At 41.2% G+C, this 27,851-nt stretch overlaps 2 protein-coding genes across 4 annotated transcripts in view; one reads left to right on the plus strand and one right to left on the minus strand.

The window, feature by feature from the left end:
* Positions 1-622: 622 nt before the first annotated feature.
* jpt2 (Jupiter microtubule associated homolog 2) lies at positions 623-24,042 on the minus strand. Its single transcript, XM_021624348.2, has 5 exons — positions 23,888-24,042; positions 11,468-11,616; positions 3,359-3,504; positions 3,193-3,241; positions 623-2,962 (listed from the first exon to the last, which is right to left on the minus strand). Exons 1-5 carry the CDS (start codon positions 23,941-23,943, stop codon positions 2,724-2,726), a joined length of 639 nt encoding a protein of 212 aa, XP_021480023.1. The 5' UTR covers positions 23,944-24,042; the 3' UTR covers positions 623-2,723.
* Positions 24,043-25,460: 1,418 nt separating this feature from the next.
* cramp1 (cramped chromatin regulator homolog 1) overlaps positions 25,461-27,851 on the plus strand; it is a 53,425-nt gene continuing 51,034 nt past the window's right edge. The window contains exons 1-2 of one of the 3 annotated variants that reach the window (XM_036937925.1): positions 25,461-25,691; positions 27,379-27,749. In XM_036937925.1, the coding sequence (XP_036793820.1) occupies positions 27,380-27,749 (370 nt within the window). In that variant the 5' untranslated portion in view covers positions 25,461-25,691; position 27,379. The other 2 variants (XM_036937926.1, XM_036937924.1) reach the window with 2 other exon arrangements.

Consider the following 27,851-nt stretch of genomic DNA (forward strand, 5'->3'; position numbering starts at 1 on the left):
TATAGTTTTATTTAAAGAAAGTATAACTTAATGTTTCACTATTTGTATTAAATTCCCTGAGGACGGTCCTCACCTTCCTCCTCCACTTGAGCAGCCACATTTGTTAAGTCCAAGTTTTATAAAAGCAGTGTAGTTAAGGAAAGCAGCACCCTCTGTTGGCCCGTTGGAACTATCCTCCTTGTGGCTAGCCTGGATACCTGTCTGTTTGTGCCATCATGCAACACCTTGTCATGCCAAACATGTACAATGGTACCTACAGTAAACGGAAATAAGATGTAAACTCTCTCAATTGATCTAGAAAGCAGCCCAAATTCCTAAGGCCAGGCAGATGTATTAGACTACCTCGATTCACGAGGGTGGCCGGCATAGCGCCATTTGGGTCATGTGAGAGGAACCGTCTTACTCCAACAGAAGTCAATGGCCATGAGCAGAGCCAAACAAAAGGGATCACTAAGTGTGGTGCAAATATGCATGTGATTATGTAAGTGATAAATGCCTAGTTTGTGTTTAGAATATTAAAGCATGCCCTGACACTACACACAAGGGTAAATTAGACTTTAGCAACCACCAAAGGGGGAAATTAGCATATAGCAGCCATAAACACAGCAATAAAAATCACATGTAAATTGATAAAGCACTTTAATTTTATAGTTGTTAAAGGTTGATTGAACATATCAACTGTGAAGAATAAGTGAATGGAATTTCAAATCATGACATTTCTTGCATTCAGAGTGTTGACAACGCCTACAATAAAAGGGGTGCGGTCAATATCCTATTTCAAAAAGCTAACAGAGGATGAACCCTCCCAACGTATTCGTCTGGGTTGTATTCACTAAACACCAGAAAGAAAAATGGGCCAAAACAGGAAGGGACCACCTGAACTTATCCAATAACTAGTTTTTCACTGCAAAACCTTTGCTATTGTGCACCAACACTATGCTGAAATTGCAAATTGTGATGATTCACGATTCCATGATTTAATCAATATATTGACACAGCCAATAACTAAGCCCCGGAAACAGCAAAATAGACAAAAGACAGTCAGAAAATAAGTTTTATTGCAAGACACAGGTTCTTTTTGCTTTTCCTCTGCTGTGAATTTTGCCTGCCAACACTCCAACACTCAGGGGTTAAGATGGCACCAGGAGACCTTTTGCGTTCCAGACTGCCTGCAAACCGGCCACACAACACAAATCAATTTAATACCGGGCCATCTAGTCAGTTGATGCCGTTACTAACCAGGTTTCCACCTTTTTATGCAAGTAAAGTAGGTCCCATTTAACGTATTTTTTATTCAGTACATGGGAATTTAATAGCAAAATAAATATTTATGTGCAGTACGACATCACGCACAGTCTTTTATCCACAACAAGTCAATTTGATAGAAACATCGTGGGAACATGCAAATATTGTTTTTATGCAGATTGAATTATTCGCATGAAAATCGGTTGAATCTGTTATCCGGGCTAGGCCAAAAGCTAACACCCTCCAAATATATGCTGAACCAAAGTGTTAATTAAAAGGTGTATAAGTTGACGAGAAACTAGTCATACTGGTTACTGACATTAAAAGGCTTATCCAGGCATGGTAAGATTTGGTGTGCAACTGCTACGTAGGCAGCCTGGAACGTGGTGCGGTGTGTGGTTGGCTAGGGGTGACTTAACGTCTCCAAGTCCCCACCCGTATTTTGCCCGGTCATGTACTATTCCAGAGTTCACTTGTGTACAGCAGCCGTTTTAATTTAAAACATAGAGGCCTCCGAGTGGACACCATCCTCTGATAACAGCAAGCAATGGTAACAGAGCAGGAAACAACCACAACATACAATACATTCGGCCATTTGCATGGGCGATATATAAAATCATAATGGAATTTATTCCGAACAACAAGAACTTTGGGGGTGGGCAATACATAATGGGTACTTCCTGTGGCTCTTTGCTTTGCACTCACTAGTTAGTCGATTTTTTGCTTTTTTTCTCCCTGAACAAGAGTTTGTTTCTGGCTCCAGACAGAGACTCAAGATAGGTTTGATTATTAGAGGAGAGAGAGAAAAGGAGTGGGATGAAATGGAGGACAGAATGAACATAATGTGTTATTGTCAACAAAGTGACAGTAAAGAGTGATTGTGATCACTTAAGGGCTTACTATGACAACTGTGTGCATGGGCAACAGCGGTCTCAATGCCGACACAAATACACTGAATTCTAAATGGAATTTATAATTTAATTATAAATGTTTTTGGTATAACTTACTAAATGAACTCACCCTGCCTTTGTAATCAACACAACATTCAAAACCATGTAATAAAAAAAAATTTACAGCAGGAAATAGAACCCTTGCAATGAAACAAATGTAACCATTTTGAATGATTGGACAGGAATTTAGCCTGTAAAAATGATTGTTGAGAATTTTCTTCCAGCTTCATAGCCACGGAAAATAAAATGAAAAGGGAGGGAAGGACAGAGTGAATAGGGAAAATTAAGAGAACAGAGAATAATAGTGGGCATAGGTTGTGCCCCAAATGGCACCCTGTTCATATACAGTCCACAAATTTTGACCAGGGCCCATAAACTAGCGTCCTGTCCAGGGGATGTACTTGTACATCAAGCAGCCTCACGCAACAGAAACAAGAGATCCGTTCTGGCTCGGACATGGGTTACTTATATAGGGAATAGAGTGCCTTTTGGGATGCATACATGAATAGATGGGATGGAGGAGCTGGTTCAGTAGAAGACCACGCTAGACTTCCCTCCTGGGGGGTTAAGGACCTTGTTGTGGGAGCGGGGGCGGGGGCCGAGGTGGGGCTCGTGGTCCTTCAGTGAGAGCTCACTAAGGGAGGCCTCTGGCTCCTTGGCCAAGGGAGCAGGTACAGGTTCCACTGCTACTTTGGTGGGTGTGGGGGGAGGGGAGGCAACGTTCTCTTCCTTCACCTCCTTGGCCAGGCTCGCCTTTGGCAGAGGAGCTGAGAGCAAAACGGAAAGAGATAAAATAAAAAAGATGAAACCAAGAGAGATTTACCTGGTACATTAGACTTGGAGTCAATGCATCTTAAAGAAACCGATGTGTAGTTAATTACTATGCAATTATTAGGTCATTATTATTAGCTCGGTCAACAAGTAATTTCTAGTAACTGCCCGGTTGACAGCGGGCTGTAAAGTGTTAGCCATAACACATTATCAGTGTCAAACTCACCTGGGGGCTCGGGTATGGGCATGGAACTTTCACCAACAGAAATATTGTCCTGGGAATAATAGGGATAACATGTCAATATAGCCTACACATCGTGTAAATTAGCAATCCATAACCATTAGTAATCTGGAATGGGAGAGACAAGGGGGATAAGGGTGGTCTGGATTACCTTTGGCTTGTTGGAATGGGCCTTGACCGAGGGAGGGGCGCTCTCTAACCCCCCGAATATGTTGCTGGTGTTGCCGCCTGAGGGTACGGGTCTCCGTTGCTCGGCTGGGGCATCTGGAGAACCAAATATCCCACTGCTTTTACCTCCTGCAGTAAGGACAGCGAGTCAAATATTATTATTATTTTTTTACATTCACCAGGAATTTTACCTGGTGAAATGGCTCTGTCTACATCTTACATTAAAAAGTGAAGATTATTGAAGGCATTGAGGAAAAGGACGAACAAGTCAAATCTCTATACTCCAACCACTTTTTTTGCGATTAACATTTCACCTCTTATCTGACCCATTACTTGCAACATGACGACTACACCCCCTCCAACCAAATTGAACCAGGCCACAAACCTCAACATACACACAAAGCTCAGTCCTACTTTCACTATGCTACAGCTATGGTTATTGTGAAGAGCTTGTTGCACAGCCTGGACTGACATGAGGCAATACATTTCACAGTAACATTTGAATATCTGGGTGTGTGCTGTCATAATTATACCTAGAACATTCTACCACAGGGGCAGAAAGGCTGAAAGCTGGAAGCCAACCAGCTCAATGTGCAGAGAAACAATAGAAACTCATAACATTTTAAATTTAACCATCTGAACCTTGGCCTCAATTCAGACATATTGATCCAGTCATGTGATGTCATTAGATTACATGTGGTCCAAACTTCTTTTAACTAATGAAAATCTCGGTCGCGGGTTCCATCAGGAACATTTTTGCAGCAGAGATTTTAATTAACCGGATATCCATATGCATCCAGTGTGTACCGCATTAGGGCATCCACCCACTATACTCAAAATAACATTTAGATTGTAATTAATCTTAACAGAATAGAAATTAGCCTGTAACGATGTTTCGCTTCCAAGTGCTACTGAATAAGCTCGATTTAAAATACACCAACTGTGCATGATACACATCATTACTCTAGTCTATCAATCCATTCCAAATCTTTATACTATACGACAGCATATGTAGTGTATGTTGATCTTGCCTAGGGCGGCAGCAGAACTACTAAGGCCGGGCCTGAAATAATTTTTATTTATCTAATTTACTCGCATTTGCGGCGGACCTTGGCCTGCTCAAAGTTAGCCGCTGCTGTTGGAAGTCAAAACTGTCCAACTCCTTGGAGCAGCTTGCGATGAGCATCAGCCTCGTTACTTTGTCCTCAAGAAGGTGTGATCTTAAGGCCATCTATACTCTGTTTTGGAGAAATAATTCCGTCTCGGTGTGAACACTATAAACGGGGATAATCAATATTGTTTTGCAATGGATTATTTTTGAAAATTCTGACAATTTGGCTGGCAACCATTTCATTTATTGGCTTTTCACTTGTTTATTTTTTGCCAAAAGACAGCATTTACCGGCTAACGGAATCCCTGACCAGGGTGTAATCCTACACTGGGATCAACAACGAATAGGTTGGGCTGTGGCTCTTAAGCATTCAGTTATTTCACTGCATGGAATGACAATGGCCTAACACTGATCGATACTAGGCTAGAATAGTTCCTCGGCGTACACAACTGACAATTTGAAATGGTCCACCCACACAGACAGTGTGGTGAAAAAGGCGCAACAGTGCCTCTTCAACCTCAGGAGGCTGAAGAACCAGCTTGGCACCTAAAACCCTCACATTTTTCCAGATGCACAATTGAGAGCCTTCTGTGGGGCTGTATCACAGCCTGGTTTGGCAACTGCACCGTCCACAACCGCAGGGCTCTCCAGAGGGTGGCGCAGTCTGCCCAACACATCACCGGGGGCGAACTACCTGCCCCCCAGGACACCTATACCATCCGATGTCACAGGAAGGCCAAAAAGAACATCAAGGACAACCACTACCCGAGCCACTGCCTGTTCACACCACTATCATCCAGGAGGCGAGGACAGTAGGGGGCAGCATGCATCAAAGCTGGGATCGAGAGACTGAAAAACAACTTCCATCTCAAGGCCATCAGACTTAAATAACCATCACTAGGCGGCTTCCACCCGGTTACGTAACCCTGCAAATTAGAGGCTGCTGCCCCATATACATAGACTTGAAATAACTGACTACTTTAACCTCTCGGGTAGGCAGCATTCTGAATTTTGGATGAAAAGCATGCCCAAATTAACCCGCCTGCTACTCGGGCCCAGAAGATATGATATGCATATAACTGGTAGATTTGGATAGAAAACACTAAAAGTTTCCAAAACTGTTAAAATAGTGTCTGAGTATATCAGAACTGATTTGGCAGGCGAAAACCTGAGAAAAATCCATTCAGGAAGTGTTCTTTTGTTGTTGGTTTTGTAGTTTTCCATTCAATGCCATTACAGTATCCATTGACTTAGGACTCAATTTGCAGTTCCTATGCCTTCCATTAGATGTCAACAGTCTTTAGAAATTGTTTCAGGCTTGTATTCTTATAAATGAGAGAGTAAGACCAGTCTGAATGAGTGGACACTACCGTGTCGCAGAGCTTTTTCATGCGCAATCCCGAGAGAGTGCATTTCTTGTTTACCTTTTATATTGAAGGCGTTATTGTCCGGTTGAAATATTATAGATAATTTAGGCTAAAAACAACCTGAGGATTGAATATAAACTATATGTTCTATGTTCTGGGCTAGGTATATTAAAATCAAATTTTATTTGTCACATACACATGGTTAGCAGATGTTAATGCGAGTGTAGCAAAATGCTTGTGCTTCTAGTTCCGACAATGCAGTAATAACCAACAAGTAATCTAAGTAACAATTCCAAAACTACTGTCTTGTACACAGTGTAAGGGGATAAAGAATATGTACATAAGGATATATGAATGAGTGATGGTACAGAGCAGCATAGGCAAGATACAGTAGATGGTATCGAGTACAGTATATACATATGAGATGAGTATGTAAACAAAGTGGCATAGTTAAAGTGGCTAGTGATACATGTATTACATAAGGATACAGTCGATTATATAGAGTACAGTATATACGTATGCATATGAGATGAATAATGTAGGGTAAGTAACATTATATAAGGTAGCATTGTTTAAAGTGGCTAGTGATATACAGTGCCTTGCGAAAGTATTCGGCCCCCTTGAACTTTGCGACCTTTTGCCACATTTCAGGCTTCAAACAGATATAAAACTATTTTTTTGTGAAGAATCAACAACAAGTGGGACACAATCATGAAGTGGAACGACATTTATTGGATATTTCAAACTTTTTTAACAAATGAAAAACTGAAAAATTGGGCGTGCAAAATTATTCAGCCCCCTTAAGTTAATACTTTGTAGCGCCACCTTTTGCTGCGATTACAGCTGTAAGTCGCTTGGGGTATGTCTTTATCAGTTTTGCACATCGAGAGACAAATTTTTTCCCATTCCTCCTTGCAAAACAGCTCGAGCTCAGTGAGGTTGGATGGAGAGCATTTGTGAACAGCAGTTTTCAGTTCTTTCCACAGATTCTCGATTGGATTCAGGTCTGGACTTTGACTTGGCCATTCTAACACCTGGATATGTTTATTTTTGAACCATTCCATTGTAGATTTTGCTTTGTTTTGGATCATTGTCTTGTTGGAAGACAAATCTCCGTCCCAGTCTCAGGTCTTTTGCAGACTCCATCAGGTTCTTCCAGAATGGTCCTGTATTTGGCTCCATCCATCTTCCCATCAATTTTAACCATCTTCCCTGTCCCTGCTGAAGAAAAGCAGGCCCAAACCATGATGCTGCCACCACCATGTTTGACAGTGGGGATGGTGTGTTCAGCTGTGTTGCTTTTACGCCAAACATAACGTTTTGCATTGTTGCCAAAAAGTTCCATTTTGGTTTCATCTGACCAGAGCACCTTCTTCCACATATTTGGTGTGTCTCCCAGGTGGCTTGTGGCAAACTTTAAACAACACTTTTTATGGATATCTTTAAGAAATGGCTTTCTTCTTGCCACTCTTCCATAAAGGCCAGATTTGTGCAATATACGACTGATTGTTGTCCTATGGACAGAGTCTCCCACCTCAGCTGTAGATCTCTGCAGTTCTTCCAGAGTGATCATGGGCCTCTTGGCTGCATCTCTGATCAGTCTTCTCCTTGTATGAGCTGAAAGTTTAGAGGGACGGCCAGGTCTTGGTAGATTTGCAGTGGTCTGATACTCCTTCCATTTCAATATTATCGCTTGCACAGTGCTCCTTGGGATGTTTAAAGCTTGGGAAATCTTTTTGTATGCAAATCCGGCTTTAAACTTCTTCACAACAGTATCTCGGACCTGCCTGGTGTGTTCCTTGTTCTTCATGATGCTCTCTGCGCTTTTAACGGACCTCTGAGACTATCACAGTGCAGGTGCATTTATACGGAGACTTGATTACACACAGGTGGATTGTATTTATCATCATTAGTCATTTAGGTCAACATTGGATCATTCAGAGATCCTCACTGAACTTCTGGAGAGAGTTTGCTGCACTGAAAGTAAAGGGGCTGAATAATTTTGCACGCCCAATTTTTCAGTTTTTCATTTGTTAAAAAAGTTTGAAATATCCAATAAATGTCGTTCCACTTCATGATTGTGTCCCACTTGTTGTTGATTCTTCACAAAAAAATACAGTTTTATATCTTTATGTTTGAAGCCTGAAATGTGGCAAAAGGTCGCAAAGTTCAAGGGGGCCGAATACTTTCGCAAGGCACTAAGTATTTACATCATTTCCCATCAATTCCAATTATTAAAGTGGCTGGAGTTGAGTCAGTGTCAGTGTGTTGGCAGCAACCACTCAATGTTAGTGGTGGCTGTTTAACAGTCTGATGGCCTTGAGATAGAAGCTGTTTTTCAGTCTCTCGGTCCCAGCTTTGATGCACCTGTACTGACCTCGCCTTCTGGATGATAGCGGGGTGAACAGGTAGTGGCTCGGGTGGTTGATGTCCTTGATGATCTTTATGGCCTTTCTGTAACATCGGGTGGTGTAGGTGTCCTGGAGGGCAGGTAGTTTGCCCCCGGTGATGCGTTGTGCAGACCTCACTACCCTCTGGAGAGCCTTACGGTTGAGGGCGGAGCAGTTGCCGTACCAGGCGGTGATACAGCCCGCCAGGATGCTCTCGATTGTGCATCTGTAGAAGTTTGTGAGTGCTTTTGGTGACAAGCCGAATTTCTTCTGCCTCCTGAGGTTGAAGAGGCGCTGCTGCGCCTTCTTCACAATGCTGTCTGTGTGAGTGGACCAATTCAGTTTGTCTGTGATGTGTATGCCGAGGAACTTAAAACTTGCTACCCTCTCCACTACTGTTCCATCAATGTGGATAGGGGGGTGTTCCCACGGCTGTTTCCTGAAGTCCACAATCATCTCCTTAGTTTTGTTGACGTTGAGTGTGAGGTTATTTTCCTGACACCACACTCCGAGGGCCCTCACCTCATCCCTGTAGGCCGTCTCGTCGTTGTTGGTAATCAAGCCTACCACTGTTGTCGTCCGCAAACTTGATGATTGAGTTGGAGGCGTGCGTGGCCACGTAGTCGTGGGTGAACAGAGAGTACAGGAGAGGGCTCAGAACGCACCCTTGTGGGGCCCCAGTGTTGAGGATCAGCGGGGAGGAGATGTTGTTGCCTACCCTCACCACCTGGGGGCGGCCCATCAGGAAGTCCAGTACCCAGTTGCACAGGGCGGGGTCGAGACCCAGGGTCCCGAGCTTGATGACGAGCTTGGAGGGTACTATGGTGTTGAATGCCGAGCTGTAGTCAATGAACAGCATTCTCACATAGGTATGCCTCTTGTCCAGATGGGTTAGGGCAGTGTGCAGTGTGGTTGAGATTGCATTGTCTGGACCTATTTGGGGGGTAAGCAAATTGGAGTGGGTCTAGGGTGTCAGGTAGGGTGGAGGTGATATGGTCCTTGACTAGTCTCTCAAAGCACTTCATGATGACGGAAGTGAGTGCTACGGGGCGGTAGTCATTTAGCTCAGTTACCTTAGCTTTCTTGGGAACAGGAACAATGGTGGCCCTCTTGAAGCATGTGGGAACAGCAGACTGGTATAGGGATTGATTGAATATGTCCGTAAACACAGCTGGTCTGTGCCTTTCTTCTGACGGCGCAGCTGGGGGTGCCGTCTGGGCCTGCAGCCTTGCGAGGGTTAACACGTTTAAATGTCTTACTCACCTCGGCTGCAGTGAAGGAGAGACCGCATGTTTTCGTTGCAGGCCGTGTCAGTGGCACTGTATTGTCCTCAAAGCGGGCAAAAAAGTTATTTAGTCTGCCTGGGAGCAAGACATCCTGGTCCGTGACTGGGCTGGATTTCTTCCTGTAGTCCGTGATTGACTGTAGACCCTGCCACATGCCTCTTGTGTCTGAGCCGTTGAATTGAGATTCTACTTTGTCTCTGTACTGACGCTTAGCTTGTTTGATAGCCTTGCGGAGGGAATAGCTGCACTGTTTGTATTCGGTCATGTTACCAGACACCTTGCCCTGATTAAAAAGCAGTGGTTCGCGCTTTCAGTTTCACGCGAATGCTGCCATCAATCCACGGTTTCTGGTTAGGGAATGTTTTAAATCGTTGCTATGGGAACGACATCTTCAACGCACATTCTAATGAACTCGCACACCGAATCAGCGTATTCATCAATATTGTTATCTGATGCAATACGAAACATGTCCCAGTCCACGTGATGGAAGCAGTCTTGGAGTGTGGAGTCAGCTTGGTCGGACCAGCGTTGGACAGACCTCAGCGTGGGAGCCTCTTGTTTTAGTTTCTGTCTGTAGGCAGGGATCAACAAAATGGAGTCGTGGTCAGCTTTTCCGAAAGGGGGGCGGGGCAGGGCCTTATATGCGTCGCAGAAGTTAGAGTAACAATGATCCAAGGGCTTTCCACCCCTGGTTGCGCAATCGATATGCTGATAAAATTTAGGGAGTCTTGTTTTCAGATTAGCCTTGTTAAAATCCCCAGCTACAATGAATGCAGCCTCCGGATAAATGGTTTCCAGTTTGCAAAGAGTTAAATAAAGTTTGTTCAGAGCCATTGATGTGTCTGCTTGGGGGGGGATATATACGGCTGTGATTATAATCGAAGAGAATTCTCTTGGTAGATAATGCGGTCTACATTTGATTGTGAGGAATTCTAAAATCAGGTGAACAGAAGGATTTGAGTTCCTGTATGTTTCTTTCATCACACCATGTCACGTTAGCCATAAGGCATACGCCCCCGCCCCTCTTCTTACCAGAAAGATGTTTGTTTCTGTCTGCGCGATGCGTGGAGAAACCCGTTGGCTGCACCGCCTCGGATAGCGTCTCTCCAGTGAGCCATGTTTCCGTGAAGCAAAGAACGTTACGGTCTCTGATGTCCCTCTGGAATGCTACCCTTGCTCGGATTTCATCAACCTTGTTGTCAAGAGACTGGACATTGGCAAGAAAAATGCTAGGGAGTGGTGCACGGTGTGCCCGTCTCCGGAGTCTGACCAGAAGACCGCAATTCTTTTAGGTTGTGTGCATTGTTGTGAATGGTTAGATATTACTGCACTGCTGGAGCTAGAAACACAATTATTTCGCTACACCCGCAATAACATCTGGCAAACATGTGTATGTGACATATTTCAATTTTATTTGGCTGGTTGAGTCTTGTGACACAGAAGTGACCACATAAGAAATGACCTGTTGCCCTTTTCAATACACACACACACACACACACGCCAATACAATCCAAACAGGTTTTGGGGAAGAGATTGTGAATAAGTTCACACTCAATGTCTCCTTTTCTGAACCTAAAAAAGGCTAACGTAGCACCTTAGTGGCAGTTTTCACACCACATAGACCTGAAAAGGCTCTGACAGCTCCAGGACCAGGGAGCCCTCTAGACTTGTAGGAAGAATCTTCCCTTTCCACTATTGTGCTGACATGAACTGTACTTTCCTGGCTCAGATATTTTCCTTTCACATAGTCCTTTCTATCATGGTTCCAGCATCTATGGTGGATGCGTAAACTTTATTTTGTATTAATGACTTAAAGAACAGACTGCCACCCATGGTTTGGAACCATAACCAGGCCAGTGCAAAGCAGCTTTGATCAATTCAGCCCAGTAGTGTGAAAAGGGAATTTGTATGCACAGTAAGGGGCCTTTGATTTCTCACCTGGGGGGTTGGTTCGTCTGATGACACCCTGGGGCTCTGGCGGGGCGAAAAGGTTGGAGGCCATCTTGTGGGGCCGTCTCGACGCAGCTGCTTCTTCCTCGTAGCCACCGAACAGGTCGCTGGAGCCACCTCCGGGGGGACGCAAGACTCTGAAAAGAAAACATCAGAATCATGTTGGTTCACGTAGAGTAGTGGTTTCCAACCTTTTTTGGTTACTGCACCACCAAATGGATTTTGCTCTGAACGGAGTACCCCCTCATGTGTTTTATCAGTAGGCCTATGGTCTCATGAGTCTTCGCAAGAAACCCCTGTGGATAGGCCAAATACACCAGGGCTTCCTTGTACTCCTGGTTGGGAAGCACTGATGTAGACTATATAGCCTGTCGGCCAAACTCCACAGTCAGCATTCATCATACACAAAGGAAGTCAGTGCCTGGGGTTAATAAAATTAATAGAGATGTTTCAGATCCAGACATGTCATTATACATCATCAGAGCGCACAACAGGACATTGTATGGTCTACTCTCGGTTTGCTGTTTACATTAAAATCGATTTTATTCCGAACTAAAGTTTTGTTGCTAAGGATTCCACGACACGGTTAGTCTTTACGGCTGGGACTGCAAGTTTGTGTGTGGATTCTGCGAGTGCAAGCTGGCTGTACTACAGACACCTGTCATCATCGTGGGAAAGACTCATTATCTTTTCGTAAAACAACCGGTTGCAGTAAAGAGCCAATCTGGATACGAAGGAGATCCTGAGGGAAATCGACAAGTACCAACAGTTTTACGCTATGGAGGAACAACATAGTCCATCATGGAAAGATCTGACCACTTCAAAATAACTTTAAACCCAACAATAAAAAAAAATAAAAAAAGATGAATCTACAGACACGGATGATTTACTTACCATTGAGGTAGAGGCTAGTGCTCTGGCTGGAATCCATGCAACACTGAAAAAGTTGTATGAGGAGGTAGCAGGGCTGAGGGGGAGTTTGGACTTCAGCCAGAGTGAAATTCTCATGCTCCAAAGAGAAAACAAGACACTCACATCCAAGGTAAAAATTCACGATTCCAACATTCAATAAATATAACATACTGTTTACAGGAAACTCACTGTACATCAGATGAAGTTCTGTGGAAAACAGGGTGATGAAGGAGTCGCTACTAGATATACAAAGTTGTAGCATGCGTGAAAAATCATTTTTTTCCTGGGATTCCTAAAGACGCATTCAATAATCCAGAGGGCGCGATCAGAGAATTCATGCAATCCGCCTGGAAACTTCCTATAGAGACTGAACAAGGTGGTTTTCCACCAAGCACACAGACTTGGAGTGACAAGACCAAGTGTCCCCGACCGATCACAAAATTTGAACACTACCAACAAAAGGAGCTGATCAAAAGCAGAGGAATGGAGCTCAAAGGGACTAAATTCGTTCTCAATGTCCAATTTCCAAGGGAGATAAACGAACGTTGTAAGAGACTATCTGGTGCAAAGACAACAAAGGAAGGATGGTAGGCGTGCCTTTGTCATTGTGGACAAACTCTTTATAGATGGACAGCTATTCCGAGACGGCTCCATAACACCATGGCTGTACTAAATTCTACAGGGGACTTCAGGTTACGAAAAAAAAGAAGGTATGGGAACTGCAAAAATATCTGAACATTATGAAGTGGATATGAACACACGTACTCAATTACATGCTTGCTTACACATACACACACCTGATCTCGCTCTCTTCTTTCTCTCACCATTGTCAAGAACTGTTTTATAATTTAATGTGTTTATTGTTTGTCTATCTTTCTTATGTATTTGTATACAAGTTTGTGTGTTTTCAACAAGCAAGGGGAAGATATCAGAATAGGGGCATTGGGGAAAAATAACATATTGTACGGAATACATTTGTACTGTAGTGAAGCCATCTCTAGAGTAATGCAAGGTCTCTTTCATGATCATGTGAAATGTCAATTGCTATGGGAATGCTGGGATGTTTTACCAATTATGTTATAAGTAATTAATAGGCAACTATGATGGTGATACGATATGGATTACAATTATCATCATGAATATTAAGGCTATACGCACTACATGTTACATACAGACACGTAACCATACAAATTGGCAAAGTTATTATGTATTTGGATTATTATTTATCACACATTGTTATTATTTATCACACATTACAGACATCGTACACACTCACTATTTCACATCCAATATCATACACAACCTACTTAGATTTGCTACAGACAATATCTGGTCTCAATTTTCTAACATCTGTGGCATTGGCTCACAGGTAAACAGGCAAGGGAATAAAACAAATATTACTAGAACCTATTTCTTGAATTCTAAATATCAGACATTTGAAAGCTCTAGATTTGACATTCATAATACCTCTGATGGCAGTAACTTTACAAGCACTAATTATGGTCAATTTAGACTGAGAATAGTATCTAGTTATGGTAACGGGTGAAATAGATATAGCCAGTTATAATTGTAACGGTAACGGCAGATTATAAAAAATAAGATCGGTCTTTACATGGCTAAAAGAAAATGAATATAACATACTGTTTACAGGAAACTCACTCTACATCCTTAGATGAAGTTCTGTGGAAAAAGGAATGGGGTGGTGAAATAATTTTCTGTCATGGACAAAGGAACTCAAAGGGTGTGATTATATTAATTCAGAAACATTTCGATCTGAATGTGCAAATAGTCAGGATTGATTCGCAAGGAAGGTGGATCCTTTTGAATATGAAAGTGGACGAAAAAGACATTTAGCTCATTAATCTATATGGTCCAAATCAGGATGATCCACACTTCTTCGAAAACATTTATTGAACTTACAGGCAACAAATGATCTAATCATTATGGTAGGAGACTAACAGTGTTAAGTACCTCAATGGACCGTAAAGGAAATCACTCTACAAACTATCATCACCGTGCCCTTAAGGAAATCACAAATATTATGGACATTAGAAATAGTGGATATTTGGGAGACTAAAAAACCCCGACCTAGTGAGATATACGGAGGAGACTTAATCAAGCTAATCGTCTCGACTACTTCATCTCTCTCTTGCATCAAAGGATAAAACAGTTTTAATAGGAGACAGAATGAGATCAGATCATCATCTAATTGGCATTCACATAACTCTTATAGATTTCCCACGTGGACAGGGATATTGGAAATGTAATCAAAGTTTACCGGAGGACAACTTATTTTTAACTAACATGCTGACCAGACCGGACACATCGCGTGCGCTGCAAAATAACTGTAGAAATCCATGGTATTCAATTATTGCACACACACTGCTCGCACGCACCAACGAGCGTCTGCATTGCCACGGGCTAAAATAGAAGTCACTCCCATTTCTGACACAGATCGAGCTGCAAGTCCTGCCTCTCCCATCTCCTCATTGGTTTATAGAAGTAGGTACCCACATGGCATCTACTCTGGTTGTACCTACGTGGGTGATTGAAAGACTAACTGTTTTGACGGTTGTCGTGGTAATACTATGAAAGTGTAGATGCCAATCACCATATAAGTTCAAAGATGAAAAGGCCTGGAAGGAGAAGAGATGACTAGAAACGATTCGGTTGACCGTTTTATGTGTGGATTAATTGTCGGAGTAGAGGACCTTGTGAATTTCAGGTAAAATAACAACTCAATGTTTATATCCCAGGACAAATTAGCTCGCAACAGCAAGCTAGCTAAATAGGACAAAATAGCTAGCAAGTGCAAGCTAACTAGCTAAATTGCCATACATGTTTAATGCTTTTTGACCTGTCCCCAAATTAATGTAATTGGTTCAGAGTTTGTTTTGATATGTTAACCTGCGTGTCGTGATCGCGTTTGGTGTAGGTGGAAAAAAATACATTTATGCACGATCAAATGTACCTTCAGGGGTCATTCAATTCAACATTCATCAATAATAACAAAACAGTTTCTGGCTAAAGAGACAAGACTAACAAGGGAAATCCATGAACTAATAGCACAGGTAGATAGCAATAAAAACAATACTACAGAGATACAAAATAAGTTAGAGGAAAAACAAAAAGAACTTGAGAGAAACTTATTCAAGAATTATCTAATGTAATCTATTGCAAAAATAATGCAAACTGGATGGAATATAGAGAAAAATGCTAAATTCTACCCTACTCTCCAATACAGGAACGCTAACAAAAATAATTTGTAGAAACTAGTTACTGAAGACAGTCGCCTATGATTCTCTGAATTATATTTTAAAAGAGGAAGCTAATTATTTTAGACAGATGTTCTCTTTTCCGTCTCATCCTCTCCCACAATGAAGATTATGGTAAGGAGTTCTTTCCAAATAATATAAAAACAGGTTAACGCAGGTTAACATATCAAAACAAACTCTGAACCAATTACATTAATTTGGGGACAGGTCAAAAAGCATTAAACATGTATGGCAATTTAGCTAGTTAGCTTGCACTTGCTAGCTATTTTGTCCTAATTTTCCTAAATGGAAAATTAACAAATGTACAGAAAGATGCGAAGGCCAAATTACAGAGGAAGAACTTTGAGTCTATTAAATCCTTAGTCTGGAAAAACCCCAGGGCTTGACGGCATAGAGGTATATCAAGTATTTTTTGATATACTAAAAGCTCCGTTGTTAGATTGTTTTAACTACTCCTGTAGAAATGGTAGTCTGTCAGGTACTCAGCAGGAAGGTCTGATTTCTCTATTATTAAAACAAGACCCAGATGGCAAATATAAAGACCCAGTCTAAAAAACTGGAGGCCCCTTACACTTCAATGTTGTGATGCAAAAATACTACAACTACTAGAAATAATAGAACATCATGAAACATAAGAAGCCAAGAATGGTATTTATAGCAGATTTTGAAAAGGCATTTCATAAAGTAAGACTAGATTTTATTTAGAAATGCCTGGATTTTTTCAATTTTGGTAATTCTCTTATAAAATGGCTAAAAATTATGTATAGCAACCCCAGGTGTAAAATAGTAAATAATGGCTACTTCTCAGAGTTTTGAATCGTCAAGAGGAGTTAAACAACGGTGTCCGCTGTCACCATATCTATTCGTTATGGCCATTGAAATGCTAGCTATTAAAATCAGATCCAATAACAACATTGGGGATTACAAAGCCAAGGCTTAAAAACAAAGGTGTCCATGTATGCCGATGACTCAAGTTTTATATTAAGTCCGCAAGCTAGATCCCTGCAATGTCTCATTAAAGATCTAGATGACTTTTATGTACTCTCTGGACTAAAAACTAATTTTGATAAGTGTACAATATTACCAATAAAAATGGGCTGATGGTGAAGTAGACATTCTCTGTATTCATATCACAAAATATATAAATAAGCTCTCCACAATGAATTTCAATAGAAAACTTGTGACAATAGACAAGATCCTGCAACCATGGAGAATATGAATACCTGTCTATTTATGGAAAATTCCCCTGATTAACTCTCCTTAGTCATACAGTGGGGCAAAATAGCATTTAGTCAGCCACCAATTGTGCAAGTTCTCCCACTTAAAAAGATGAGGCCTCTAATTTTCATCATAGGTACACTTCAACTATGACAGACAAAATTAGAAAAAAAAATCCAGAAAATCACATTATTGTGGAAAATAAGTATTTGGTCACCTACAAACAAGCATGATTTCTGGCTCTCACAGACCTGTAATTTCTTTAAGAGGCTCCTCTTTCCTCCACTCGTTACCTGTATTAATGGCACCTGTTTGAACTTGTTATCAGTATAAAAAGACACCTGTCCACAACCTCAAACAGCCAAACTCCACTATGGCCAAGACCAAAGAGCTGTGGGAGCAATTATTAGGAAATGGAAGACATTCAAGACCACTGATAATCTCCCTCGATCTGGGGATCCACGCAAGATCTCACCCCGTGGAGTCAAAATGATCACAAGAACGGTGAGCAAAAATCCCAGAACCACACGGGGGGGACATAGTGAATGACCTGCAGAGAGCTGGGACCAAAGCCTACCATCAGTAACACACTACGCCGCCAGGGACTGCAGTGCCAGACGTGTCCCCCTGCTTAAGCCAGTACATGTCCAGGCCCGTCTGAAGTTTGCTAGAGAGCATTTGGATGATCCAGAAGAAGATTGGGAGAATGTCATATGGTCAGATGAAAACTCAACTCGTCATGTTTGGAGGACAAAGAATGCTGAGTTGCATCCAAAGAACACCATACCTACTGTGAAGCATGGGGGAGGAAACATCATGCTTTGGGGCTGTTTTTCTGCAAAGGGACCAGGACGACTGATCCGTGTAAAGGAAAGAATGAATGGGGCCATGTATCGTGAGATTTTGAGTGAAAACCCGCTTCCATCAGCAAGGGCATTGAGGATGAAACGTGGCTGGGTCTTTCAGCATGACAATGATCCCCAACACCCTGCCCGGGCAACGAAGGAGTGGCTTCGTAAGAAGCATTTCAAGGTCCTGGAGTGGCCTAGCCAGTCTCCAGATCTCAACCTCATAGAAAATCTTTGGAGGGAGTTGAAAGTCCGTGTTGCCCAGCAACAGCCCCAAAACATCACTGCTCTAGAGGAGATCTTCATGGAGGAATGGACCAAAATACCAGCAACAGTGTGTGAAAACCTTGTGAAGACTTACAGAAAAACGTTTGAACTCTGTCATTGCCAACAAAGGGTAAATAAAGTATTGAGATAAACTTTTGTTATTGACCAAATACTTATTTTCCACCATAATATGCAAATAAATTCATTAAAAATCATACAATGTGATTTTCTGGATTTTCTCTGTCATAGTTGAAGTGTACCTATGATGAAAATGAAGTGTACCTATGATGAAAATTACAGGCCTCATCTTTTTAAGTGGGAGAACTTGCACAATTGGTGGCTGACTAAATACTTTTTTTGCCCCACTGTATCTCAGTTTACTCATTTATGGCACTGCTTAACTCTGATAATTAAGTTTTTCAAATCATGAGCAAAAAATATTTTGCTTTATCTGAGACGCTAAACCAGACAAAATAAAACGTGCCTATCTATATAATGAGTATGAATAGGGTGGGTTGAGATGATTAAATATAAAAATCACTAAACCCCCTCTCTAAAAGCTTCACTCCTTCAAAAGATTTATTTGAACCCTAAATGGTTCTCAAGTAGATTACGAAAAGCTCATCCGTTGTTTAAAAAAAAATGCCTTTTTGCAGATGGCCATGTGTCAATTACGATTAATTGAAAATAATACTTTTTCAAAGTATCTCTCTTTCAAACAAGCATTGCAGAGCTGGCTACAATTTCACCCCCCTGAAAAGATAGAAAAAATATTATGGCTAAACTCAAATGTGCTGGATGATAAAATACCTGTATTTATGGAAAATATGTTTGAAAGGGGTATTTTGTTCTTAAATTATATTGTAAATTGGAATAGTAGAGTTATGTCCTTCATGGAGTTAGCAGAATTGTACGGAAAGGTCTGCTCAATCCAAGAGTACAACCAATTGATTACAGCATTGCCCCAAAAAATGGAGGCGGGTGGCAGCGGGAGGAGGTAGGGAACTGGTCTGTCTGTCCAATATAAAGGATCAAAACTGGCAGAGGAATAAAAATAGCATAAATTGGAAAGTATTCAAGTTTCAATTGAGGACCAGGATGTTGACAACTGTGCCAAACAGATTGCAAAATAGTTGGGAAGAGATTGTTGATGTACCGATTCCATGGTATGTGTTGATATATAAAAACGCAAGATTCAAGACTCCGTGTTTTTCAGCTAAAATTATTATAGAGAATTCTTGCCACCAACAAAATGTTGAATATTTGGGGCATAAAATCATCAAAGCTCTGCAGATTTTGTGGAGAGGGAGGATACAGAATCAATAGACCATTTATTTTTGTATTGCCCTCGGGTAGCCTGTTTCTGGTCTCAGGTTAAGGAATGGCTGAAAATGCATAGCATTGATCTAAAATTGACCCTCGAAATAGTACTGTTAGGAGATCTGGAGAGACCGGGTCAGTCAATTACTAATACTCTTAGTAAAAGTATTTATCTTCAACTCACAATCTGTGGATTCTATTCGATTAGATAGATTGTACGTTAAACATCACAGCATATTTGAAAGATGTGTTGCGTAGAAACCCAAAGTGGGTGGCCAGCAGAGATAGATAGAATGGGCTGAGGGAAGCTGAGGGTTGATATATGGAATTGGAGACAAGAGGGAGTGAAGTTGCTGTGTGAGAGATTGACCATCATTCTAAGATAAAAGTACAAAAAAAAAAAACATACTAAAAAGTACATTTGAATTACACGAAGTGGCAGTGTTTTTAGAACTAATGCCAGTTTGCCTGAGGCTGATGCCGTGCAGGTGTTTGTTCACCTGCATATACACTAGAGGTCGACCGGTCGAACGCCGATGCAGATACCGATTATTGGAGGACCAAAAAAGCCGAAACCGATTAAATCGGACAATTTTTTTCACTGTATTTGTAATAATGACAATTACAACAATACTGAATGAAAACTTAATTTAACTTAATATAATACATCAAAATCAATTTAGCCTCAAGTAAATAATGAAACATGTTAAATTTGGTTTAAATAATGCAAAAACAAAGTGTTGGAGAAGAAAGTAAAAGTGCAATATGTGCCATGTAAAAAGGCTAACGTTTAAGTTCCTTGCTCAGAACATGAGAACATATGAAAGCTGGTGGTTCCTTTTAACATGAGTCTTCAATATTCCCAGGTGAGAAGTTTTAGGTTGTAGTTATTATAGGACTATTTCCCTCTATACCATTTGTATTTCATTAACCTTTGACTATTGGATGTTCTTATAGGCACTTTAGTATTGCCAGTGTAACAGTATAGCTTCCGTCCCTCTTTTCGCTCCTCCCTGGGCTCGAACCAGCAACACAACGACCACCATCAAAGCAGCGTTACCCATGCAGAGCAAGGGGAACAACCATTCCAAGGCTCAGAGCGAGTGACGTTTGAAACGCTATTAGCGCGCGCTAACTAGCTAGCCATTTCACTTCGGTTACACCAGCCTCATCTCGGGAGTTTGATAAGCTTGAAGTCATAAACAGCGCAATGCTTGACGCACAACGAAGAGCTGCTGGCAAAACGCCCAAAAGTGCTGTTTGAATGAATGTTTACGCGTCTGCTTCTGCCTACCACCGCTCAGTCAGATATTGTATGCTTAGTCAGAATATATGCAACGCAGGACACGCTAGATAATATCATCAACCATGTGTAGTTAACTGGTGATTATAATTGTTTTTTATAAGATATGTTTAACTAGCTAGCAACTTACCATGGCTTACTGCATTCGCGTAACAGGCAGTCAGTCTCCTTGTGGAGTGCAACGAGAGAGAGGCATGTCGTTATTGCGTTGGACTAGTTAACTGTAAGGTTGCAAGATTGGATCCCCCGAGCTGACAAGGTGAGAATCTGTCCTTCTGCCCTTGAACGAGGCAGTTAACTTCTTCGATATAGGGGGCGCTCTTAATTTTTGGATAAAAAAATGTTCCGTTTTAAACAAGATATTTTGTCACGAAAAGATGCTCGACTATGCATATAATTGACAGCTTTGGAAAGAAAACACTGACGTTTCCAAAACTGCAAAGATATTGTCTGTGAGTGCCACAGAACTAATGCTACAGGCAAAACCAAGATGAAATTTCATACAGGAAGTACCCCAGATTTTGAATGCGCTGTGTTCCAATGTCTCCTTATATGGCTGTGAATGCGCCAGGAATGAGCCTACACTTTCTGTCGTTTCCCCAAGGTGTCTGCAGCATTGTGACGTATTTGTAGGCATATCATTGGAAGATTTACCATAAGAGACTACATTTACCAGGTGCCCTCTTGGTGTCCTCCGTCAAAATTATGCCTATCTCCAGCTGCGTGCATTTTTCCATTTGGTTCAGAGGAGAAACCAATCTGCCACAAATTATTTATCATTGAATAGATGTGTGAAAAACACCTTGAGGATTGATTCTAAACAACGTTTGCCATGTTTCTGTCGATATTATGGAGTTAATTTTGAAAAAAGTTTGGCATTGTAATGACTGAATTTTCAGGTTATTTTCTTAGCCAAACGTGATGAACAAAATTTCTCCTACACAAATAATATTTTTGGAAAAACTGAACATTTGCTATCTAATTGAGAGTCTCCTCATTGAAAACATCCGAAGTTCTTCAAAGGTAAATGATTTTATTTGAATGCTTTTCTTGTTTTTGTGAAAATGTGCACATGCAACACACACATACATGTAATAGCGCCAGACATGCACACAAATGTATAAAGTTGGCATTGCGGTTATGATTTCAGTTGTCCTTAATGTCCTTTGTTTTAAATAAAAATACAAATGTCTTCATTGTTTTCTTTTGTCTTTTCTTTTTTAGTTCATTCCCTTGGTTGTTGGTGCATTGGGAGGGGGTTATTGGGGGGGTGGGAAATGGAATTAACTGTATTTTATTTATATTTTCTTCCTGGGGGGGGGGTGGATCTTGGAGGGTTCGGGTTCACGTTTTTTTAGCCTGGTGGGAGATTGGTCAACATGCCCTTGAGCAGGGAATTGACCCTGGATGCGTCTGTGTGTCGCTCTGAATGGGAATCTGTTGGATGACTGGTATGATGTAGTTATTGAGCGGCTTCACTGCAAGTACATTGTATGTTTCAAATGTTCAATAAAGTGTTTTTTTTTTTTTTTTTTTTTTTTTAAATGGAGAATGTACCATAACGAAAAGGTGCATATAGCAAAATCTAGGAATAGAATATGCTGCATGCACAACTTCTTATTTAACCCTCCTGTTGTGTTAGTTTCATGTTAAATAATTATGTGTCCCCGGTCCAAAATGACCACCTCATTATAGCTGATCATAAATCCATAAAAATCCATACATTATCACCTAATGTTGTGTTAAATCTTTATCAACTTAAGTTCTTGTGAACATTACAGGTTTTGAAGTTCTATTTGCCATGTATGGCCTTTAGGCCTCATTGACCTGAGCTCATATGACTCGTTTGAGTTTTAAAAAAGCATAATGTATGGATAGTTTTGACTATAACAAATACTCAGATGAAAGTGCTATTTATCACAGACTTCTTTGTGTCAAAGTTTAACAACCACTCTCTCCTCCTCGCCAGTGTCATGATCAAAGATATGATCAAGAGCCTCAAATACAGTATATTGTTTGGTCATTGCGCTGCCAGAATGAATTGTGAGCAAGGCCTCAATAAAGCTTTATATATCAGAGCTGCGAGAAAAGTTATAATATTGAAACAATGTTCTGATTGTTTGTGAGAAAACCAACAGGTGTGGTTCCTGTGGGGGAAAGATTCTATTGGGGAAAGGTTCACGTGGGGGTAGCCATGAAAGCCAAGAAGGAGAGTGAGGTGTGTGTGCTCAAACACGCATGCATGTGGGAGTCTGGGAGAGGAAGTGTCCATATCTGATGGGCATGTGCCTGAACTCAATTTTATACACTAATTGTAGTCTCACCCATTCATTTTTGACCAGGAACACCACAGGTGTACAAAAGTTAAATTAAACAGCTAAAATTTAATGATAAGCATCAAAATGTATTTTGTGTGTTCAGATGCCCTGTGTGGACAAAGTCATGGAACCTTATGTCAATAAGGTTTAATTAACTACATTTTTTCTGAGAGAAAACGTAAATCGGTCCAATTCGACCGGAACACAACAGGAGGGTTAAGACAGCAGTTAAGACAGTTAAGACATTAGCTGTGGCTAAAGACCAAATAATCGAGTTATCTACTAATTGTACCACAGTATGACTGCAGGCTACATAGGCCTACTGACTTAAGTACTGTTTAAAAGTCACATTTAGCTGTGTAGCTGATCACACAACTCAAGAGTGACAGAAGCCGTATTTAGCCAGTTAGCTAGCTGGCTGTTCTTGAAAAGTTCGCAGTGGGGCTAAACAACCATAGTTGAAAGATAAAAAAAAAAAAAAAAAAGTGAAATATATCCAATTACCCAAACTGTTTAGAAATAGGTTGTTGTAAACTGGGTGTGGGTGATCGTGCCCATTTTGAAAATGCAAGCAACAGAACAATGAGCGTCAAATAAATTAGCTGGCTACGCTGCAACAACAAAAAAAAAAAAGATTCCACGAGCTTCCATTTCCGCAGCCCCCAAAAAACCTCGCCCTGCTACGTCGGGACCAAAACCCATAGAAGCTAACTAACTACCTGTACCAGACTAAAAGTTAAGTACTGACAAAACGTAATATTCTATCACTAACTTGTCTTATAACTAGTTAACGTTACTCTCATCAGTGTCATCTAGCAAGCTACATTGCTTGCGGGCTCGCGGCCAATGAACATACGGTAGTTTTCAAAAACATCATAGCTAACATTAGCTAGATGCTTGAATTTTGCCTGCTGCAAATAAAACCTGTGGGTGCAATTCCATGTTACCTTGAACTTGGCTTTGCGCCATTATCGAGTCCTGAAAACATGTTCGTCGAAGTCATTGTGATGGCTGTCTTCGTGTGGGCGAGATAGATGTCGTAGCTAGCTCAATTTAAAAAAAGTTTTGTTGCCTTTCAGAAACCGGGCAAAGCCCCCTCCCATTCAATAGGATGAGCCAGCAATGGGAAGAGCCTCAATGGTCAAAAACATGATCAGTCTAAAGGTATGACTAATTTCATTGGTTAAATTACTAAGGCTATAACGCCCTCTTTCAATTGTGATTTGGCTTTCCGCATGTCTGTCAAATTGGGTGCACGAGGTTTTACTCGCCTGGAATGGCCCAGTCTTTGAGCGGCATTTCCATAACTGGAAAACGAACCAACATTAAAAGTTGAAACGGTTCCAGGTATGCAGTTTTCATTTAACTTTTGTTTATTTTATGTCTTTCACTTGCTTTGACAAGGTAAACATATGTTTCCCATGCCAATAAATCCCCTTGACTTGATAGTAAATTGGTGGCGCATGTCAAATCATCTATCTATCTAGACTAGATTATATTTATATGGCCCATTTCTATACCCAACCTTGCAGATGAAGGGGTTCGATTAATCTCACCCGGGTGCCCGTGTAGGCGTGTTATGCACTGACAAAAAGGCAAAAAGTTGATTGCATTCGATTCAAGCAACTAGCTAATGTTAGCTATGATGTTTTTGAAAACTACCGTATGTTCATTGGCCGCGAGCCCGCAAGCAATGTAGCTTGCTAGATGACACTGATGAGAGTAACGTTAACTAGTTATAAGACAAGTTAGTGATACAATATTACGTTTTGTCAGTACTTCACGTTTAGTCTGGTAGCCTCCCGGGCTTGAACTAGTAGGTTCCGGGCTCTGTCCGGCGACAGCGAAGTCGGCTCAATTAAGCATGTGTGGTAATTTGTATAGCGCTTTGAATTACAGCAAGAATCTCAAAGTAGCTCGTAAAACAACAAAACATTTCAGTGAGCCCATTTTACATTTTTGTCTGGAAGATCTTCTACGGCCATCCACAGAGCAGAGGCAGGTGAAAGTCCCCACTGGGTCCACGTCTCTTCTGACTGAGGCCCAGATGGACGGTTGAGCAGGGGGGAAACAAGTCAGAAGCCAGTTGGTAAAATAACTGACTTTACAGTCTTGCACTGTTGTGGATCAATCAATCAAAACATAGCTGGCAAAATAAGAGTTTATTTAAAAAATATTCCGTCAAAAAACACCCAAAACGATTAAAATATGTACAATATTTAGAGCTTTCTGCCTTGGCGACCTCACGGCTCCAATGGCAACCATGGATTCTGGGTGTTCCAATGCGAAAGTGATTGCTTTTGATAAAAACGTTTAATCTGTCTTCCCTATGAAAACTAGCGAGAAAATGCAAACGTTTATTTTAGGATTTTTTGACGATGCACCTTGTTGTCAAAATGACCGAATGGCGCAGATTACTGTTCGATTTGAGAAGGGCACTCCTCCCTGCTTTCGCCCGATGACGTCACATGTTTTGGCCCGGTTTAACCCGGGCGAATGTAAAATAACTCCCTGCTCACTCAACAACGTATGTAGATTGTGATATCCAATTGGTTCATTTGCATCATGCTTCTCATCAACAATTTGAGCTCTTGGATGTCAATCATATGTCTTTCTCCCTCAACTGACCAATCAGGAGGTTTGTTTTCGAGTTGAAGTGGGCGTGCTTGTGCAAGAGAGGGACTGTCAATCGGAGTTAGTTTAGCTTGCAACGTTTTCTTATGAAGACGTGAACACTAAAGTCAAGAAAAGGTAATGTATGAATTGCTTAAATTCTATATCTCACAAAAACTGAATTCAATACTGTGCATAATGTCGTGTGAATTTGTGCTTGAGACTTTGTTTGCTAGTAAGTAACGTTAGTTGGCTGGGTTTTGGCCGCACATCGCTAGCAAACGTGGCCAAAAAAAACGTAGCTATCTAATGTTAGCTAGTAGCTAGCACCCGTGCAGCTGCTTTTTGGAGTGTGTAACCCGCTCCTCCTAAAATGTACCTATCGAAATGACACGGGTTACAAGAGGAAAGATAACAGCTGATTCTGTCTACTGATTTATCATCTGAGGAGGTGAGGATAGCAACCACAAAATAAAGCAATCAATCAATTAGCTACTGCTATACTTCTGCAGGAACATTTTAGTTTGATAAGTTTGCTCACTATTAGGTTGGACAATCATGATTAGAGAACACATCTGACAGTAATACGACATTATTGTTTGTGTCTTGTTTCCCTTAATGTGAATGTATTTCAAATAATTAAGGGTGCTTATTCTTGAATATGTGAGACGTGCCAGTTGTTTTAAAGGTGTAGGCACAGTAGTAATGTTCCTGCCCTCAAAATATTTGGAGATGGGTGAATCATAAAAAGGATGAAACACCTGTGTCCGTGCGTGTCATTATGTTAGAAGTAATATGTTACTTGCAAATTATAGAGACGTTAAATGCAGTGTTCGATCTATATGTATATGGTATGACATTATTGTAGTTGAACACTCATAATATTCTATTGATTCGAATGCTTGTGGTTAGTTTCTCCAAGTGTACTTTATTTAATATGATGTATAAGGTATCTGTTTTTGCTTTATGAAGCTGAGTTAATATCAGAAACAACTTTTTGATGCAGTTAACATAATGTCGTCGAACATCTTAATGATGAAAACAATTCTGGTGATGATGACGTAGTGATAAGCAAAGTTGAGGCTGCGAGCGTTCTCTGCTCTTTTGTGGCTGTAATAAAAACTAAAACCAGCTAGCTTGTTATTCAGATTACTTTTAGCGTTTAAAGTGTGTTATATAGTTACATTTTGGTCAAATATTTCAGCCTATACCGATAATATTCACTTTGTTTAAGGCAATAAATTGAGTAATATTGTGGTACTCCGATAGTGAACAGTTGAGCTGCGCAGAGAGTTCAATTCAGTCGAAGCTTGAGCGAGGAGAAGACAGTCGCGGCTAGACCCTGTTCGTGCTTTGAATATGCCCAATTTTATATACTGTTGCATACCAAAACCGTCGGTTCGATGGTGAAAAGAAAGAAGACATCATCTGCTGTCGAAGAGCATGAAAATGGGTAACCTTGTCTGATAAAGAAGCACTTTAAATAGAGGTCGAATGTATCGCAAGGTTTTACGTTGTCGTTTCAGCGGGCGCTAAACTCAGGGGCGCTCGTATTTGAATTTCGGATAAAAATAAAACCATGTAAACTGTTAGAAGTTTAAGATAACTAACAAAAACACACGAGCAATGTATATTCATATTTTGGCTTTCAAAATGTAAATGAAAACACAGACCAAATTTTCGTGTTTCGATGGGACGGTGAGAGGGGATTTGAAACAAACAGCGGCGGCCATGTTGAGAGAAAGAGAACGTCGTCTTTTTTAAGTTGATTTACGTTGTGATGTCTTTTAAATTTCAATCATGTGTGTTGATTGTGTTTTGCCAGGATGACAGTTGGGCTGAGAGACGGCATCGGTGTCGATGGCCCGAATAATTCGGGCAGAAAGCTTGAAGGTTGTGACGAGGAGGAGAGCGGAGATCAGGGGAGCGAGGAGCGTAGTACAAAGAGAGACGAAGTGGAAATTCTTAATCCTTCAACTACGGGTTGCTCCAGTTCAGCACCGGTTATTACCACCTCCGTATCGAACCCATCTGGACCTTGCTCGAGCCGACAGCCCCCGTCCTCGACAACACCCACCCCACCGAATCACGACCAGCATCATTTTTTGAGATCCAGCGTTCGACCGCCGAGCAAACGAATCCGGAAGGATTCCATCGCCCCAACTATCAATGGTCACAGCGGGGCAAAATCGAAAGGTATGGCGTGAAAGTGTTTGTGCTTGGGGGTCACATGTTTGTCTGTGTTACAGGAGTACCCCATCCCTCGTCTCCCCGTTGGTAGTGGACTTAGCTACTTTT

The sequence above is a fragment of the Oncorhynchus mykiss genome, chromosome 12, assembly GCF_013265735.2.
Source record: "Oncorhynchus mykiss isolate Arlee chromosome 12, USDA_OmykA_1.1, whole genome shotgun sequence".
Lineage (NCBI taxonomy): Eukaryota > Metazoa > Chordata > Actinopteri > Salmoniformes > Salmonidae > Oncorhynchus > Oncorhynchus mykiss.

Bases quoted from the DNA above. Each gene is read 5' to 3' on its own strand.
- jpt2 (XM_021624348.2), bottom strand. From the start codon at position 23,943: ATGACTTCGACGAACATGTTTTCAGGACTCGATAATGGCGCAAAGCCA. The intron at 3,505-11,467 runs GTGAGAAATCAA...TCCTTACTGCAG, and splicing joins CAGACGAACCAACCCCCCAG to GAGGTAAAAGCAGTGGGATA. The intron at 2,963-3,192 runs GTGAGTTTGACA...TTTTGCTCTCAG, and splicing joins GCCCATACCCGAGCCCCCAG to CTCCTCTGCCAAAGGCGAGC.